This window comes from Ctenopharyngodon idella, chromosome 19 (genome assembly GCF_019924925.1).
Source record: "Ctenopharyngodon idella isolate HZGC_01 chromosome 19, HZGC01, whole genome shotgun sequence".
Taxonomy (NCBI): Eukaryota; Metazoa; Chordata; class Actinopteri; order Cypriniformes; family Xenocyprididae; genus Ctenopharyngodon; species Ctenopharyngodon idella.
Window position 1 is genome coordinate 11,490,926 of NC_067238.1, and position 18,045 is coordinate 11,508,970.

Sequence of the window (18,045 nt, forward strand, 5' to 3'; positions counted from 1 at the left end):
TCTCTCTCTCCCTTTTTTTTTTTCTCTCTCAGAGGACACTGAGGAACATGTGAGCAAATGTACACATGAAGCTGCATATCTTCAATGTTTGCCAAGGCATAAAAATAAATACATCACACGTACAAGATTAACAAGATTAAATAGTCACACCAACCTGCTGGTGTCCTTACAATTTTACAATGGATCAAAATGACACAAATTAAATATATATATACATGCACCGATCAGGCATAACATTATGATCACCTTCCTAATATTGTGTTGGTCCCTCTTTTGCTGCCAAAACAGCTCTGACCCATTGAGGCATGGACTTCACTAGACCCCTGAAGGTGTGCTGTGGTATCTGGCGTCAAGATGTTGGCAGCAGATCCTTTAAGTTCTCTAAGTTGCGAGGTGGGGCCTCCATGGATCGGACTTGTTTGTTCAGCACATCCCACACATGCTCGATTGGATTGAGATCTGGGGAATTTGAAGGCCATGTCAACACCTCAAACTCATTGTTGTGCTCCTCAAACCATTCCTGAACCATTTTTGCTTTGTGGCAGGGTGCATTATCCTGCTGAAAGAGGCCACAGCCACCAGGGAATACCGTTTCCATGAAAGTGTGTTCAAGGTCTGCAACAATGCTTAGGTAAGTGGTACGTGTCAAAGTAACATCCACATGGCAGGACCCAAGGTTTCCCAGCAGAACATTGCCCAAAGCATCACACTGCCTCTGTCGGCTTGCCTTCTTCCCATAGTGCATCCTGGTGCCATGTGTTCCCCAGGTAAGCGACGCACACATACCCGGCCATCCATGTGATGTAAAAGAAAATGTGATTCATCAGACCAGGCCACCTTCTTTCATTGCTCCGTGGTCCAGTTGTGATGCTCATGTGCCCACTGTTGGCGCTTTCGGCGGTGGACAGGGGTCAGCATGGGCAACCTGACTGGTCTGCGGCTATGCAGCTCCATACGCAACAAACTGTGATGCACTGTGTATTCTGACACCTTTCTATCAGAACCAGCATTAACTTGAGCAATTTGAGCTACAGTAGCTCGTCTGTTGGATCGGACCACACGGGCCAGCCTTTGCTCCCCACGTGCATCAGTGAGCCTTGGCTAACCATGTCCCTGTCGACAGTTCACCACTGTTCCTTCCTTGGACCACTTTTGATAGATACTGACCACTGCAGACCGGGAACAATCCACAAGAGCTGCAGTTTTGGGCATGCTCTGACCCAGTTGTCTAGCCATCACAATTTGTCTCTGTGTTAAACTCACTCAAATCCTTACGCTTGCCCATATTTCCTGATTCTAACACATCAAATTTGAGGACAAAATGTTCACTTGCTGCCTAATATATCCCACCCACTAACAGGTGCCGTGATGAAGAGATAATCAGTGTTATTCACTTGTGGTCATAATGTTATGCCTGACCGGTATATATATATATATATATATATATATATATATATATATATACAGTATATCATTTCCACCTTTTTTGACCATGTGCTCCATTTTGCATCCATTTCTCCAATAAGAATCCTTTTGGTTGTTCAAGGCTAATTATTGCAATGCTCAAATTGACATGAATTATGTCTTTATGGGGGGGGGGTCATCAAACTTGAAAGTGATGGGTAGATGAGGTCGGACATCATCTCGCACCATCTTGCTGACTGCTTAAAGCAAACCAATTTCGATTATCTTATTTTACTGTAAAATATATATCTAATGTATTTTTTTCCTTTCTTATGGAGAGTCCCTTATCCAGGAGTCCTGAAATCAATATTGGTCCATTAACAGAACTTCATTCTCCTTTATGTGAGTTACAAAACTAGTCATGTCAACTGATATTGTAAATGTTCTCTTTTCAATATTCTATGTGCATTTTAAGCTATATTGTGTAAAATAATTGTAATTTCAGCAATTTTGCATATGCCTATGTTTTAATTGCTGATAAATTTGATCCTAGAGATGAATTTCATCATGGATCTTTCAGGGATCTTAGGGTAGATGCCATATTTAAATTTTCTCAAATGAAAATAAGACTGGGAGGGAAAAACACAAATAAACATGGCATCTAAGGTACATTCTGTCCAAACATATATCATGTAGAGTGCCCTCATTAGCCATATTAAACAAGGTTCTTAGGGCAAAAATTTTGCCATTTCCACAGATTAGATTAAGATATGAAAACGGCTTGATAAAAAAGTGTGTGTCGAGTAATGAAACAATAAAAAAATTCAGACAGAAAATATTAGGCATATGGTCAAGCATCCACAATCAGTCCATTCTTCACCATCTGACAGAATCCATATCCTTTCTTCGATTAGTTCGGCTCTGTCGTCCTGCAGACCTGTTCCTAGAGAACTGATTTGTCTCTTGATCAATATTAACCAAGTCCTGTCGGCTAATATTTCCTGCTTCACCATCGTTTATTCATATGAGCACAACTGTCTCTTAACGCCCCCTCATTCACCGCCTCTCCAGAACCGCCTCAAAGAATTACGACCAAAAAGCAACAGGGATACATGTCTAAACTGCAAAGGTAAGGCAAAAAAGCATCAAGCATTAACAATTTTATACGACTTGGTACATTTTAAGTAGATTCGTTGAGATTTATTCATAGAATATCCGAAATGAATCGTGAAATTTAACGGACGCTGTGTGGTCGGTTTACTGACGTGTGAAAGCTTCAGTCGATTGTTTAGCGATTCATTCGAATCAGTTTTTGTATCATTTATGTTTAACGAACGTGTTTTATGCTGTTTCTATATTCAATTGTTTGTGAAAACTGTCAAATTTGTAAATCGTTTCGCGAGCGTCTCGATGGCAGATGAGCGCGCTCAATGGAGACGCGCGCGGACTGAACCCTTCTAGTAACGGTCTGGGGAGAAACATCTGTCAGTCATTTTGATGGCTGAGGGAAATCAGTCATTGGTTTTATGTTGTATCATTCCCTTTAAGACCAAAACAACAAATCATTGATCGACTGAAGGTCCGTTGGCACTGCAATATCACTACATGTTGCACTAGTGCATGGCACTGATTTACAGCCAAGAGTTGTGATGTTAATTGACACTTTATAGCCTACTTGACAATATAGGTTATTTACATTTATGCACGTATATAATATAACCTAATAACAGTCCACATCAGAACCATTGATGCTTCTCCATTCATTCATTCCTTCCTTCCTTCCTTCCTTCCTTCCTTCCTTCCTTCCTTCCTTCCTTCCTTCATTCATTCATTCATTCATTAACACCAAAGACGCAAAAGTCCCCTGGTGCTTAGTAGTACCAATGTTATATATATATATATATATATATATATGGTCACTTTTAACTGCTCTACATACTTTTATATGTGACAACATCAATAATGTAAGCAATGTGAACTGGCTGCATATGAAATTTAAATGAAATTACTGCTTTAGAGAGCTTTGTATGTATTCCTCCTGTTGTAAGAGGTATAAGCAAGGTCGAACCATTCCTGCAAGGCTTGAATCCTCTGCAGTTCTATCAGACATGACACATGGTTGCCATGTTATGTGAATGTTTCGGTGCTGGGAGGCCATTAGTGCCCTAGAGAAGTTCATTCATATGTATCATTAAACCACTAGCTTGCCTTTTCTCTCCACAATCTTAGCTAACATGTGACCAGAGGATGGCCTGCTGTTTAGTGCCTCAAAGTATTTTATTTTATATTAGAAATAAAATATTACATTTAGAGTTATCATTGTAATAATAATAATGACATGCATAGATGAGTGAAATTTTTATTAGGATCTTTGCAGAGCCCAAACGTTTTGTGAGCGAAAACTGAATGTGCTTTAATTATATTACAGTATAATATATATATATATATATATATATATATACACACATATATAATAGATATAATTGTCCATAGTAATAATAATAATTAAAATTTTCAATAAAAGAGACTGAAAGTTTTGTGCATTTATTACATTATCAATATTTTTATATTATAAATTAAATTATTGATTTTGGCATAATAACAATAACAGCATATATTTATTAATAATTAATTAATGCTTTATTTTTCTTACTTATAATTCTATATTAAATCTTTTTTTTTATTCTTTTCTGTCACTAGGGTATATTATACTTTTTAAATTATTTTTAAATGTATGTAAGTGTGCATGAGAAGCTTTTGTTTGTATATTTCTGGAGGATTTTTCATTTTTGACTTTTGTGTTAACTTATTTCGTTCCTAAACACTGTGTAACTTCCTTTGTGTGTGTCTGACTGTGGTGTTTGTTACCATTTGGATTCCTGTTTCTGAGAATGAGCAAGAGTGACAATACTCTGAACATAACAGAACAGAACTCTAAGTAAGTGCCTATTAGAGTCTGAGCTCGTCATGGGGGGGACAAATCAGCTGTCCTCGCTGTGCATGTCATTACCGCATCGTCATTACAGAAAAGAGTGTTGATCGAAAGCACCCACCAGGTGGATTCTGAACATCCATGACAGTCGAGGGTTTGGCAAATCACTAGGTATGTTATGATGAATACACCCCCCCCCCCCCCACACACACACACGCACACGCACACACACTATAGCATCACCTCACTCACCAACATCACACACACCATCCTGTTCTGTTCTCGACTTCAGAATGCGCTGTTGCCATGGTGATGGAATGGCGCACGCTCTGTCTTGCTTTCTCTCTATTCTCTTTTTCTTTATATATCCCTTGCTCTTCCCGCGGATGTATGGGCGATGTAACCATCTAGATTCACTGCTCGTCTGGATGAAATACATGTAAACTGTACTGCTGTCATGATAATGATCATTTAATGGCAATAACACAATCTCAAGCTGTTGTTTTTCTCCAGCATGCACCTTAAACATGTTCTTTCTCTCTATTCTCATTGTTTGTTTCTCCTCAGGAGGAGAAGCAGTAGGATTCCTGCCATGAAATCTCTCTAAGAGGAGAAAAGCAGCGAAACCTAGAAAATCTACACCCACCCACGGGCAGGAGACAGGGGGAGAGAGAAAGAAAGAAAGAAGAGAGAGAGAGAGTGAGCGGAGGGGTGCGTGAAAGAGGGGGGAAAGAAAGAGCGAGGGATAACAGTCGATGGATGCTGCTTGGACGTTCTGGTCGGCACAATATTCAGTGACAAGGATTGGAGAGCTGCAGGGATGGATGGGAAGGGAAGACACATTCCTCCAGGTAATCGGATCTCATTAATGGCTGCCCGTGCTGTGCAGAGACCACCGTGTCTAATGCTTGTTATCATGTTTAGTGAAATGCTCTTGAGTGAGTCTCAGTGTGATCCACTGTATGACAGCATCATTTTCAGCTTGCTGTTGTCTTATCAAGGAACTTTTTTGCAGACATCTTTAGATGTTCCAGAAGTGTTCTTAGCGCATGCATTACGCTTGGTTTCTCATGATTAAGTTTGTTGAGTTCATTGTGTTCTTTTATTACTCTCTATCTGGAATACTTGATTGGTCAGTTGTAGAACAGTAAAATATTTTTGTATAATGGCCGCTAAATTGTGTAGTTCACCATTGTCCATGGTAACATACCGCTGCTACTTTCATGTCACTCAGATTACGAAGACATGGTGTATTGTACTGAAACATTTTAGCTACACTCTTAAAAAAATCTGTAAAAATAGGGCAGGATGTATTCTGTATTAATTTGGCGGAATTTTCCGCATTTATTTTTTACAGGTGTTTTACCTGTATTTTGAATTTTGAACTTCATTGCATTGTGTTTTAGGTTTAATGGAAATGTCCGTAAAATTACTAGATAATGTCCTGGCAATGTTTTTATTTTTTTTAACGGATTTTTTTAATATTTTTTTTATTTACAGTGTAGTCCATAGAAAAATTTACTTTGACTGCACATATATATATATATAGTGCCGTTGTCACGTTAGTTTCAGTTTTTATGGACTTTCAGTTTGGTTTTCATCTGTCACATGTTCCTTTGTTTGTGTTCCCGCCTGTCTTCCGTCTCCATCGTCACCGTCATTATGATTTTCACATTATGAGTTCCTGCCTGTCTGTTGTTCTTTGTCCGGTCTCGTACTAGTCATGTGTTACCCTGATGCCTGTTCCAATTCCTGTTTGGATTATTGTATTAAAGTTTGTTTGAACTTGATTCGTCTTCGTCCTCATCTTCCTGAGCACGCACGTTGACGAAGACCGGACCAAGAAATGGATTTTGCAGCGAAGATCGCTGCATTGGCAGATAGCAGTGAGAACATCATGGATTTTACCGTGGAGTTCTGCCGTCTCGTCAATCGTTCTCCCTACGATGTCGAGACGCTGAAATCACTATATTGGATCGGGGTAAATTTCCACCATCCCGTAGACCTCCCAGAAACCCAAGGACTTTGCTGGAGGGAGGCCATCATCAGGTGTCTGGAGAGTGTCTACCCCCGATCCATACAGCCGCCACAGCCCGACCCAGAGCCTAGTCCATCACCACCACCCCGATCAATGGATCTCACGCCACAGCCCACCGCAGACTGGAAGCTTCCGCCTGCCGCGACATGTGAGCCAGAGCCCGAAGAAGGAAGGACAGCGCCCGCTATCGCCCCGGAGCCGAAGTATACCGGAGAGTCTGACCTGGGGTGTGAGCCGGCAACGCCGCCCATCACTGTGGGAGTCCTCATGGAGTTCGAGAGAATGGAAGTGAGCCACGCCCACCCTCCCACCACTGACAGTGAGTACCAGCTAGACTTACTGGACATTTTTCAAGAACCTGGAGAGTTGGATCCCTTTTACCCCATGAACTCACCTGTATGTCAATCATCTTCTTCAGTCAGTTAACCCCGCCCAGCCCTCCTCTCCCACCTCCTCTCCTGACTGCTTTTGGTAGGGATTCTGCTCATATTTCTTTGCCTGTCCTCAGTCCTCAGTCACTGATACCACCCAGTCGTCATCGTCTCCCAGTGGTACCTCTGTGTCACCTTCTCTCAGTGGCGTGGTTCCACTGGGGACCTGCGAAGAGCCAATCCCTCCTGGGCGGTCTGAGCCCGTGGCTCTGCCTCCAGCCTCGGAGTGCTCAGACTCACCTCGACCCGTCGCCCTGGCTCCTGCGCCTGTGCTCCTTCCTCCCTCGACTCCAGCGTTGACCTTCGGCCATTCTACCTCGCCAAGCTCCTGCGGATCGTCGGCTCAGCCTGGGTAAGACCTCACCATGCCTCTGCTGCAGACTTGCGGGCCGACCGCTGCCCTCTGGCCCTCCACCCCTTCGGCTCCGGCTAGCTCCGCCTTCCATCAGTTTTCACCTCTGCCCTCAGTCACACCGGCTTGTCCTCAGCCCTCAGGATCCCCGCTTCCTTCTCGGGGGATCGTCGCTGCGGCTCACACGCTTCTTCGCTTCCTCGGCTTTACGTCTGCGCAAGGGGCTCTTCTTCCAGCGGATGCCCGTCCGTCGATCGTCACCAGGATGGTGCCCCGTGAGTCACCACCATGGCTCCTCCCTCCATCTACTCCGCCGTGGGCTATCGTCCTGGTCGTGCTCTGGGTTGGCAACATCTGGCACCATCATTCTGCGTCTCCACGGTCCAATCTGCCTGCCTTTGCCATCCAGTCACCTCCCCTTCTTTCCAGCCCTTCGCCACATCCTCATCCTCCTCCTGAACCTCCACCATCTCTCCATCCATCATCCTCATTCCACGGCGCGAGGACGCGCCTTGCTGGAGGGGGCGTATTGTCACGTTAGTTTCAGTTTTTATGGACTTTCAGTTTGGTTTTCATCTGTCACATGTTCCTTTGTTTGTGTTCCCGCCTGTCTTCCGTCTCCATGGTCACCGTCATTATGATTTTCATGTGTGTCAGCTGTTCATCATTAAGCACCTCATCATCTGCACTACTTAAGTTCCTGCCTGTCTGTTGTTCTTTGTCCGGTCGCGTACTAGTCATGTGTGTTACCCTGATGCCTGTTCTGATTCCTGTTTGGATTATTGTATTAAAGTGTGTTTGAACTTCATTCATCTTCGTCCTCATCTTCCACACTACAGCCGTGTTCTGCATTATAAGAAATCAAATTAGTACTTCATATTCACATATTTATTTCTTTGGTAAGTATCCATTTAATAAGTAGTATAATGTACAGTCAGCCTGTCATTATTATAAAAAAATTGGGGTTTATTTTGTGAAAATGAATGGCTGGCAGTAGATTTTTTTTTTATTTTTCCTCTTTCTATTCTTAATAGACTTAATATCTCAATGAACAATTGGGCTCTTTTTAAATTTGAACAGAAAGAAAAATGATTTGATTTTATGTAGTTAAGAAATGATGGCCATGTATATTGAACCTTTTTTGTATCACTGTTACTGATATAAGTATTGTATTAAACATAAAATGTCAGTCACGTGATTATACTCAGACTTAATATAGCAATGTCTGCGATCTTTTTATCTTTTTGTGGTGATTTTTTTTTTTTTTTTTTTGAACAGACAGATTTTGGTTCAGCTATGTATTTTTTTGCCGTAGACATGCAGTCAGCGGACATATTTAGCTTTATTAATCACAAACAATCTAATCTTCTACAAGAAAGCAATGGACCGTTGCCCATAATATCTTTCATCCATATCAACATGCTTGAATTGCTCCATATAAAAGATCTATCCATGCAAAGAAATCTCAATTACAACTGTCTCGTGACAGTTTACAACAGCTGCCTGGCAACTATACACTCCCAATGGGACTATGAGCAGTTTGGTTACTTTTCTAACCTCTGCATTTTATTGTGATAATTGTCACTTATTGTTTTTCATTGTACTATAATTCTGAAATGTGCATTCTTCTCCATTGTTGCATTGGCATTTGTTCATGATCTTAACCTATATTTGGGCATACTGATGACAATTTGTGCATCTCTGGGTTCAAAATGTCCTCGTCAACTGATCTTCCAACACTTGATATGTTCAGCAGGATCACACACTCATCTCATCTACTTCTTCCTGTAACCTTGGGCTCCGATTACAATCTTTCTTTATGCTTTTATTTATACCCATTTTTTCAGCTGTGTCCACTTGACTCAGGATCCTGTTCACACTCTCTTAGCCTCTCGTTTGACCACAGCTGTGTTTCTGTTTATGACTCCAGCCATGGTGTGGTGTGAGCGGGGAATTCAGGTGCTTCTCACCACTGTGGGAGCATTCGCAGCCTTCGCCTTGATGACCGTAGCCATTGGCACGGACTACTGGCTGTACGCTCGGGCCTTTATCTGCAACAGCACTGCAAACTCCTCTCAGGATGACCCACACAACAAGGACAAGAAGGATCCTGGAGCTCTCACCCACTCCGGCCTCTGGAGGATTTGCTGCCTGGAAGGTAAGTGAACGGCTGTGTTTGTGTGTGGGGGCGAAGGATTGGGTCATGTACGTATGTAAAGGGGGAAATGATGCATGAAGGAGGTTCCCACCTGTGCAGTTTGCACAAGTGATTCACGGAAGTTATATTGCAGAAGAGAAAATGGTTGGATTTAAGCTTGTGTTATACAGTCTGGATGGCCTAATATTTCAGCTCTGTTTTGATCAGTGCCGCTTAATATACATTATTTGCAGGAGCAGTTCAAGTGCTTAAGTGCAAAATGAATACAGTTTTTTTTGAGAACATTTTATTTATTATCATGACTGAACCATGAGCTTGGGGTCATTAAAATTTTTTAATGTTTTAGAAAGAAGTCTCTTATGCTCACCAAGGCTACATTTCTTTGATAAAAATACAGAAAAACAGTAATATAGTGAAATATTAATACAATTTAAAATAACTGTTTTCTGTTTTAATGTATATTAATTTATTTCCTTTGAGGGCAAAGCTGAATTTTCAGCATCGTTGCTCCAGTCATCAGTGTCGCATGATCCTTTAGAAATCGTTCTAATTTGTTGATTTGCTGCTCAAGAAACATTTACTTTTATTATAATGTTTAAAAGATTGTTGATAATAAAGGCTATTTCACAAAATAGTCTGGCCTCAAATGCCTTATTACTTTTACAAAACGGCTACCACATAATAAAAATATTAAAGACTCAAATTTTCATTGAAACATTATAACATGTATAACAAGTTTTTCAAAATTGCAGTCTACAAATTTGTAATTAAATTTTGCCTGTCTGCTTCCACAGACATGGAGACTTTGTTAGCTTCCTAAGGATCTATTCCTTCCTGACTGGAAATGACTTTCATTGGTGTAACCTAATGCGGCCAGGTTGATTTCCTCATATTAAATAATATCAAAAAAAGAAAATTAATAAAACCTTTAAATTTTTTACCACATGAAGTATTTTTTTTATAAGGAAGAGGAAACAACCAGGGCACTGAGTCAGAACCCTAACACAAAATGATTTCACTGTCTAGCTTTAGGGTTACTTTGACACTACCAAAGGCATTGTGGGAAGCGTTGCCTCCAGATCCTTTTAGCCATTGGGCTCTGCAATGAGGGGTATTCACATTAAGCTAGTTGTTTTAACAGTACAGAGTACCTCATTTGCTCTAGCCAGGTCTCAAGAGACTGGTTTTAAACAAACATGGGCTGTATTTTTTTCCATTTGCATTAGAAACCTAGAAGAGTACATGTCAATGGCTATGATTATGTGATGAGTCATTGCAGGTCAAAGGTGCCTGCAGAGCTCTCATTGCATTTGCAGCATAATCAAACCAGACAAAAACAGTCATTTTGACTTATTATATTGCTCACTTCGGTTCTCTGGTTTATATAGTGCAAACTGATCTGATTTTTGAGGGAAATGTTTATTAATAGAGTTTCTTACATATTTGCATTGTCCACTATACTATATGGATAGGACAGTCAAGGAGAGACAGTGACTGTGGAAAGGACCATGTGCCGGGACTCGAACTCGGGTCACCTGAAACGTTGCTGTGCTGTGTTGGAGCACTGCCCACAAGGCTATGGCTCCAACTTCCACTATGTATGTTTTAATAATTTTATTAAAATACCACTATTGTAATTTATTGCAATAATAATCCTGTTACAAAAGTCTCTACTGAATATATAAGTTCAGTAAGTGAGTCAGACTTTGATTCAATAATAAAACTAAAGGATTCAGTGAAAGATTCAAACAGGTAACAGGTAATGAGTTTATTCTTTTTAAACAACTCATTAAAAGAACCAGTTCATAAGATTTATTCGTTCATGAATTGATCTACACTGATTGCACTGTAATCATGCATTTAAACATGTTTATTATATTTTATTATTTTATTTTCTGGAATTGTAAAAACTTTTTATTATTTTACTTTTTGGAAATTTTAAAAAATGTTTGTAATTGTTGATTCTGTGTTCCTGCTGAAAAGGGGTACAGGAAAAACAGCTTTATTTTAACATTAAAGGAATAGTTCACCCAAAAATGAAAATTATCGCATGATTTACTCACCCTCAAGATATCCTAGGTGTATATGACTATCTTCTTTCAGACGAACACAATCAGAGATATATTAAAAAATATCCTTGCTCTTCCAAGCTTTATAATGGTATTAAAGAGGGGCAGATTTAGAAGCCCCAAAAAATCCATCCATAAAAAATAATCCATATGGCTCCAGGGGGTTGCGTTTTTGTGTGAAAAATATCAATATTTAAAACTTAATACATTAATATAACTAGCTTGCGGCGGACGACCATACGCATACAAATGAGTAACCCCCTCATGCGATGTATGACACAAGATGTAGAAGTATCGTAAGCTTAGACGCCTCTCATGGTTCAAACAAATAGGGCTGTGCAACAAACTCAAGCTCCTCTTCTCTTATCAAAATCTCTTTAAAAATTTTTGGTTTAGACTTCTAATTCATGACCAGTGTTTTGTTTTGCTCTGTCATCATTACATCATACGTCGTGTCAGAGATTAGTCTTCTGCCGCAAATCGATGTGTATGGGAGTCTGGCGGAAGTGTCACGTTCAGTACTGTTTAGTTTCAGTCAGATTCAGTTTGTTTCTATCTGTCGTATGTTCCTTTGTTCGGTTTCCCGCCACTCGTCTGTCTCCCCAGTTACCATCGTTATTAGTTCATATGTGTCACTGTGTCAGCTGTGTTAGTCATTATCCTCATTATGTCCACTACTTAAGTTGTACCTTCACCTTCAGTCTCTGTCCGATTTATGTTGCGTTATGTTGTGTTCACCCTGCCTGTCTGCCTGTTGTATTATTGTGATTAAACTTGGAGTATTTTGAATCGATTTGTCTGTCTTCATCTTTCTGCTGGAGCACAACGTTACAAAAGATCAGACCGCCCAAGATGGACGAACGGGCCAAAATTGTCGTCATTGCTCAAGAGAGCACCAAGGACACCATCATCACGTCTAGTCTCCTGTCACTTCCACCACCACAGAGCTTAGCCAGTCCTCCAGCCCCATCGCTTCTGGGTGATTGCAGCCCTGCGCCTTCTCTGGGGACGCCCCACCAGGATTTCAAGCCGCAGGTCGAGCAGCCTCCAGCAGCGCCTGTCAAGGAGGATCAAGCGGCTCTGCCTCCAGCCTCAGATTCCTTCATTCCATCTCAGCCCGTCGACCTGACGGCTCCGCCCTGGCTCCTCTTACCTTTGGCTCCTCCAGAGACCCTTGTTCGGGTGACTCCACCGGGCTCCCCCTTGGTCTGTCGTCGCTCTGCCTACGCCACGGACATACGCTCTGTCCCTCCTTCCCTACGGCTACAGCAGGCTCCTTCCTCCCTCCGGGGACACCTCTATCCTCGGTCTCACCAGCCTCGTCCCTGTCCTCGGGTACTCTGGCTCCGCCTACGACGCTCGTCGCCACAACATCGCCTGGGTCTCCTGCACCAGCGATGTCGCTCAGCTCACTCGACCCTCGGTCTGCGCCTGCGGATTCTCTGGCTCTGTCTCCGTCGGTTGTCCCCAAGCTGTCATCAGCCTTGTCACCACCTGGACTCCTCCCTCCCTTGTCTCCGCCGTGGGCTGTCGGCACTGGGGAGCTCTGGGTCTGTGCCATCGGCCAATCACCATCATCGCTGCCAGGGGATTGTCGTCCCACCATCACCATCCTTTCACCACATCCTGCCATCATCCCTCCTTATCTGCCTCTCACCATCCCTTCTCCATCACCTTGTCCTCCTCCAAAGCCCCTGCCGGAGGTCGCCCCTTGCCGGAGGGGTGCGAACTGTCATGTTCAGTACTGTTTAGTTTCAGTTTGATTTGTTTCTGTCACGTTTCTTTGTTCAGTTTCTGGCCATTCGTCTGTTGTTATTAGTTCATATGTGTCAGCTGTGTTAGTCATTATCTTCATTATGTCCACTACTTAAGTTATACCTTCACCTTCAGTCTCTGTTCGATCTACGTTGCGTTATGTTGTGTTCACCCTGCCTGTCTGCCTGTTATATTATTGTGATTAAACTTATTTTGGATCGATTCATCTGTCTTCATCTTGAGCAGCAAGTCCCCCCCCCCCCCCCCCCCCCCCCCTCACAACTGTTATAAAGCTATGGAGGAGCAAGGATATTTTTAAATATATCTCTGATTGTGTTCATCTGAAAGAAGATAGTCATATACACCTAATGGCTTGAAGGTAAGTAAATCATGGGGTAATTTTCATTTTTGGATTAACTAACCCAAGTTAATAAAACATAGATATAGATAGTAAAAGTTCTGCAAGAAAGCATCTAAAAAATAAATAAAACAAAATGAAGATCTGCTGCAAGGATGACTCCTTTACACCATGTTTACATGCCGTGATGCAACGTGACAAAAGCAAATAGAACCCATTATAATCAACGACGCTGTCTACACGAGATGCGGTGCGATGCAACATGATAAATTCCTGAATGTAAACTGATACCCTGTTCTATTTCGACCGTACTCCAAGCACAACTTCTGACACAAAGGACAGGTGGATTTTATATATACATATATATACACACACATAGAGAGAGAAGAGCAATTACACAACATTTTAAGATGAAGATGTGCTCTTTTGTTTTCAACAGCAATAACTAATGTACTCACTAAAAGAATCAGACACTGTTCCTTTTTATATAACACATTCCCCGCTATGAATTATGATACCACTTGGTTTGTTGGTCCGTTTGGGTCGGATTGCTTTCTCACCTCAACCAAACTGCCCCAGAGTTCGTTTTCAATTGGGCTGAGACCACCTCCTTCAGGCGATCTCAGAGCGATTGTTTTGGTGCAGATCCGAGTGCAATTGCCGTGTTCATATATGCGAACACCAGGTTCAGAAACAAACGCTCCAAACGAGCCAGGTGTGAAAACGCCCTAAGTTAACGATAATAATCCTGGCATGAAAAAAAGACAGCAAGCACTGGAAGACACTGGGCATATGCAGTGCATCAACATGTTGTCTAAAGTGAATGGTTTATATCACACAAGAGAGAGCTCTGCATGACGCCTTTGACCTGGGGTGACTCCCAATCATTGACATCTACTCTGAATCCATTTAGAACAAAACACCACACCAACTCCATTCAGACCTTTTTTTTTTTTCTTTTGACCTTTTGTCAATTTTTATTTAAAGTGATGTTGAGAAATAAGACATTTTTAGAGAAAAGGGGGAGCCTGGATTGAGTGTTGCAGGCTGAACCGAAGCAAGTCGCCAAAGCAAGTGCTGAAGCACCGATGCCAAGTGCTACTTTATTTAGTTCGCTCAGAAACCAGAAAATATGGTGACACTTTTGAAGAATCTCTCTCTCTCTCTCATTCTATTTAGGATTGAAGAGAGGAGTGTGTTCCCAGATTAATCATTTCCCAGAGGATGCTGATTATGACCAGGATGCTGCAGAGTACCTTTTACGTGAGTCAGGAGTGTTTATTTGTGCATGTTTTTGGAATATAAGATGATATTTGCATTCTGAATATAGGGGTATGGGGAAAACAATGAATTTGAAACATACATTTTTGCCATTTTTTGCCAATCTTTTGTTTTCTTTTTTCTCTTCTCAGGTGTAGTCAGGGCCTCCAGTATATTTCCTATCCTCAGTGCCATATTATTGCTGCTAGGTGGAGTTTGTGTGGCATCTAGTCGGTTTTACAAGACAAAAAGGCACATCATTTTGGGAGCAGGCATTTTGTTTGTAGTGGCAGGTAACATTTCTCATTATGATACTTATGGTGCTTTTCCACTGCGTGGTACAACACGGCTCGGCTCGGTACAGCACGGCACGGCTCAGCTCGGCTCGCTTTACTTTCGGTTTGCTTTTCCATTGCAATTAGTACCACTTCAAAGTGGGTTGGATTATAACCTCTACTGCCGTGGATCCACTCCTCGTCTACCAACGAGTCTGCACCTCGTCTACTCACCACGATTTCTTTTTTCAAGTTGCATGTGACAGTCATTTAAAGCAAGTCATTTCATGAACAAATTATACTGCGGTGCCTGTTACTGACTATTTAAATCTAGCGGGTTTGGTGTCTCGTGTTTCAAATCCAGTGATGCTGGTAGTGACGATTCTCTCTGACCAATCTCTGACCAATCAGTGATCTGCAGTGTTTACACGTCACATTTAGTATCACTAAACCTCAATTACTATTACTATTGGTACTATTTGAGTGAGCCGTATCGAGCCGTATCATGCAGTGGAAAAGTGCCATTATAGCACCATAATTTAGTAAATTGTGATGAGGTGAATTCACAAAACTTTAGTCTAACTAGTACTTTTATTTTTCAAATATTAAAATATTTTTAAAAAGTCTAAAATATTTAAAAAAAACAAATACATTTTATTATTTAAGTAAATATACCAATATTAAAAATATTTTAAGAATTAAATGGCAATATTCAAATCATTGTTATTCTTTTAATTTCTATGTAAATCAGGTTTATTATAGCACATTTATAAAGTCAGCGCCATTAGCCAGGTGTAATTTACATTTGGCTGTTATGGTTAGAGTTAGATTTATTAAAAATAATTTATTTCAAATGAACTACAGCATCAGTGGGCTCGATTCATTCTCAGTGAATTACCTCCAGATTCTTTGTCCTTGCTTTGTATTAAAAAATAAATCTGTTGACCTAAACTAACAGGAAAAAAAAAAACATTTTGTCTTGAATCGATCCAGGCCTGAGCAACATTATAGGTGTCATTGTATACATCTCTGCGGCGCTCAGCGACATCTCTCCCAAAAAGGATGAGGACAAGAAGTGGCACTACTCCTACGGCTGGTCCTTCTACTTTGGCGGCCTGTCGTTCATCCTGGCAGAAGTTGTGGGCGTGCTGGCTGTCAACATTTACATTGAGCGCAACAAAGAACTGCGCTGCCGCTCGCGCACTGACCTCTTCCGCAGCACGACCTCTGCAGTGCTACGCTTGCCGGGATACCGCTTCCGCCGGCGCTCATCCCGCTCCAGTTCGCGCTCCACAGCGGAGCCGACCCGCTCCCGCGAACAGTCCCCCACCTCCGCCATTGCTCCCAAGAACTTTGGCCCGCCCCTGGCCGCCGGCCCGCCACCGTTTTCGGTAGCCACGCTTCCCAATCCGCATACGCACTCCGGAGGAGGAGGAGGAGGAGGAATGGGAGATATATCGATGTACACGCTGGGCAGGGAAGGTAAGCCACCTATGTACGGCACAGTCGACCGTGCCACACTCTACCAGCTGCACAATTACTTTCCAACAAAGGAGGGAGGCGGAGGAGCGCTCATGACGGGAACACTGCCTTCTCTTTCCAAGTCGAACCTGGCTGCGTCGGCCAACGCCACCCTCAATACCTCATCTTCCTCCGGCCCCCAACAGCCGCCTCTATCCGCCGGCTCCTCTGCCACCATGGAGAGGGATCGAGGGCTGGGGACCTTGGATCGACTAGGAAAAGGAGACAGTTCAAACACTAACACTCTCAACAGGAGAACAACACCTGTGTAACGAAAAGCTCGAGGGGGAGGGAAGAGAGTGACGGGGAAAACAAGCGATTACACGAACTGCAAGTAAAGTGGGAAGGGGGAGAACGGGAGAGACAAAAAGAGCAAGAAAGGGCTGAGAAACGAAATAAGGTCCGCTCACAAGACAACAAAGAAGTGAACAAGAAGGCAATACATCCTCTTTTTTCTCTCCATTTACGTTTTTGAACATGGTGACTTGAGTAACAGAATTCCATCCGCACTTCTTATTGATTCATGTTGAAATAATCGATGTGTGTGATGGTGATCTTTCGGTTCTTCGAGCTCTTTCAATTCCAGTGCTTTATCATCAGGTTATTCCTGTAACTTATTTAGCATTCCAATATAGTTGTTGTTTTTTCTTTTATTATTATGGTAATTGTTATTGCTGAGTTAACTTATACATTATACATTTTTATTTTTTGCACAAGTATCCATTTTAATTTATTTCCTTTCGAATGATGAACTTAAACTGTGATTTTTTTTCTTGCACATGTTGACACAATATTTCACGATGTCATTCCGTGTCAAGCATGTGTTAATTCTGCGAGAGTGACAACTATTACTATTAAGAAATTTTTTTAGTTTTTACAAAGATTGATAATATTTAGATCTGTGGAATTTTTCATTGTAACCGTAAGTGTACAAGTAGTTAAGTCTTCATATAAATATATTTGATTTATTTATCATATTAACAGTCTTAATATTGTTACGATGGGATAACGAATGTAATAAACTGCTTTTGAGACTAGAAGTCAAAAAGAGAAATAGAAAGAGACAGAATACAGAAGTGAAAGGCATTCATTCCAGGGGAGCAATACATATACCTAAAAAACCTCACCAGAAAAGACAAAAAAATCTATTAAATATATAGTATATTATGAATATAAATATATATATATAAAATTGTGTGTGCGTGTGTGTGGAAAAACTTTTTTGGTAAAATAAAATATGATATATTCTATGAATGTCTAAAACTGAGATCTGTGTGCATACTGTTAGCAGTTTTGACTGCAGCGTATTATTTTCATGTTTATTTGTAACTTTGTATGCATGATTCATATCTAATATATGATATATTCATAATGCTCTGCCTTTTGGCTTTGTGTGAATTGCCTGTATGTGCTCATGCGGATGGATTTGGGATGACAGGGAAGGGTCAAAGGAAAGGTCATCATCAAGACCCAGGGGACTAGAGAGGGATTT

At 41.5% G+C, this 18,045-nt stretch overlaps 1 protein-coding gene across 5 annotated transcripts; it reads left to right on the top strand.

Moving 5' to 3' along the window:
• Positions 1–2,237: 2,237 nt before the first annotated feature.
• Positions 2,238–17,927, top strand: cacng8a (calcium channel, voltage-dependent, gamma subunit 8a). 5 transcript variants are annotated; one of them, XM_051873609.1, is made up of 6 exons: positions 2,272–2,533; positions 4,904–5,187; positions 9,088–9,315; positions 14,677–14,760; positions 14,910–15,050; positions 16,026–17,927. In XM_051873609.1, the coding sequence occupies exons 2-6, from the start codon at positions 5,157–5,159 to the stop codon at positions 16,823–16,825; spliced, it is 1,284 nt and encodes a 427-aa protein (XP_051729569.1). In that variant the 5' UTR covers positions 2,272–2,533; positions 4,904–5,156; the 3' UTR covers positions 16,826–17,927. The 5 variants fall into 5 exon arrangements, with proteins under 5 accessions (XP_051729573.1, XP_051729572.1, XP_051729569.1 ...); XM_051873611.1 differs by lacking the exon at positions 2,272–2,533 and adding an exon at positions 4,586–4,782; XM_051873610.1 differs by lacking the exon at positions 2,272–2,533 and adding an exon at positions 4,586–4,775.
• Positions 17,928–18,045: the final 118 nt, after the last annotated feature.

Excerpts from the sequence above, each read along its gene's own strand:
- cacng8a (XM_051873609.1), top strand. The coding sequence starts at position 5,157 with ATGGATGGGAAGGGAAGACACATTCCTCCAG. Across the intron at positions 14,761-14,909 it reads TGCTGCAGAGTACCTTTTAC|GTGTAGTCAGGGCCTCCAGT; the intron begins GTGAGTCAGGAG and ends TTCTCTTCTCAG. Across the intron at positions 15,051-16,025 it reads CATTTTGTTTGTAGTGGCAG|GCCTGAGCAACATTATAGGT; the intron begins GTAACATTTCTC and ends GAATCGATCCAG.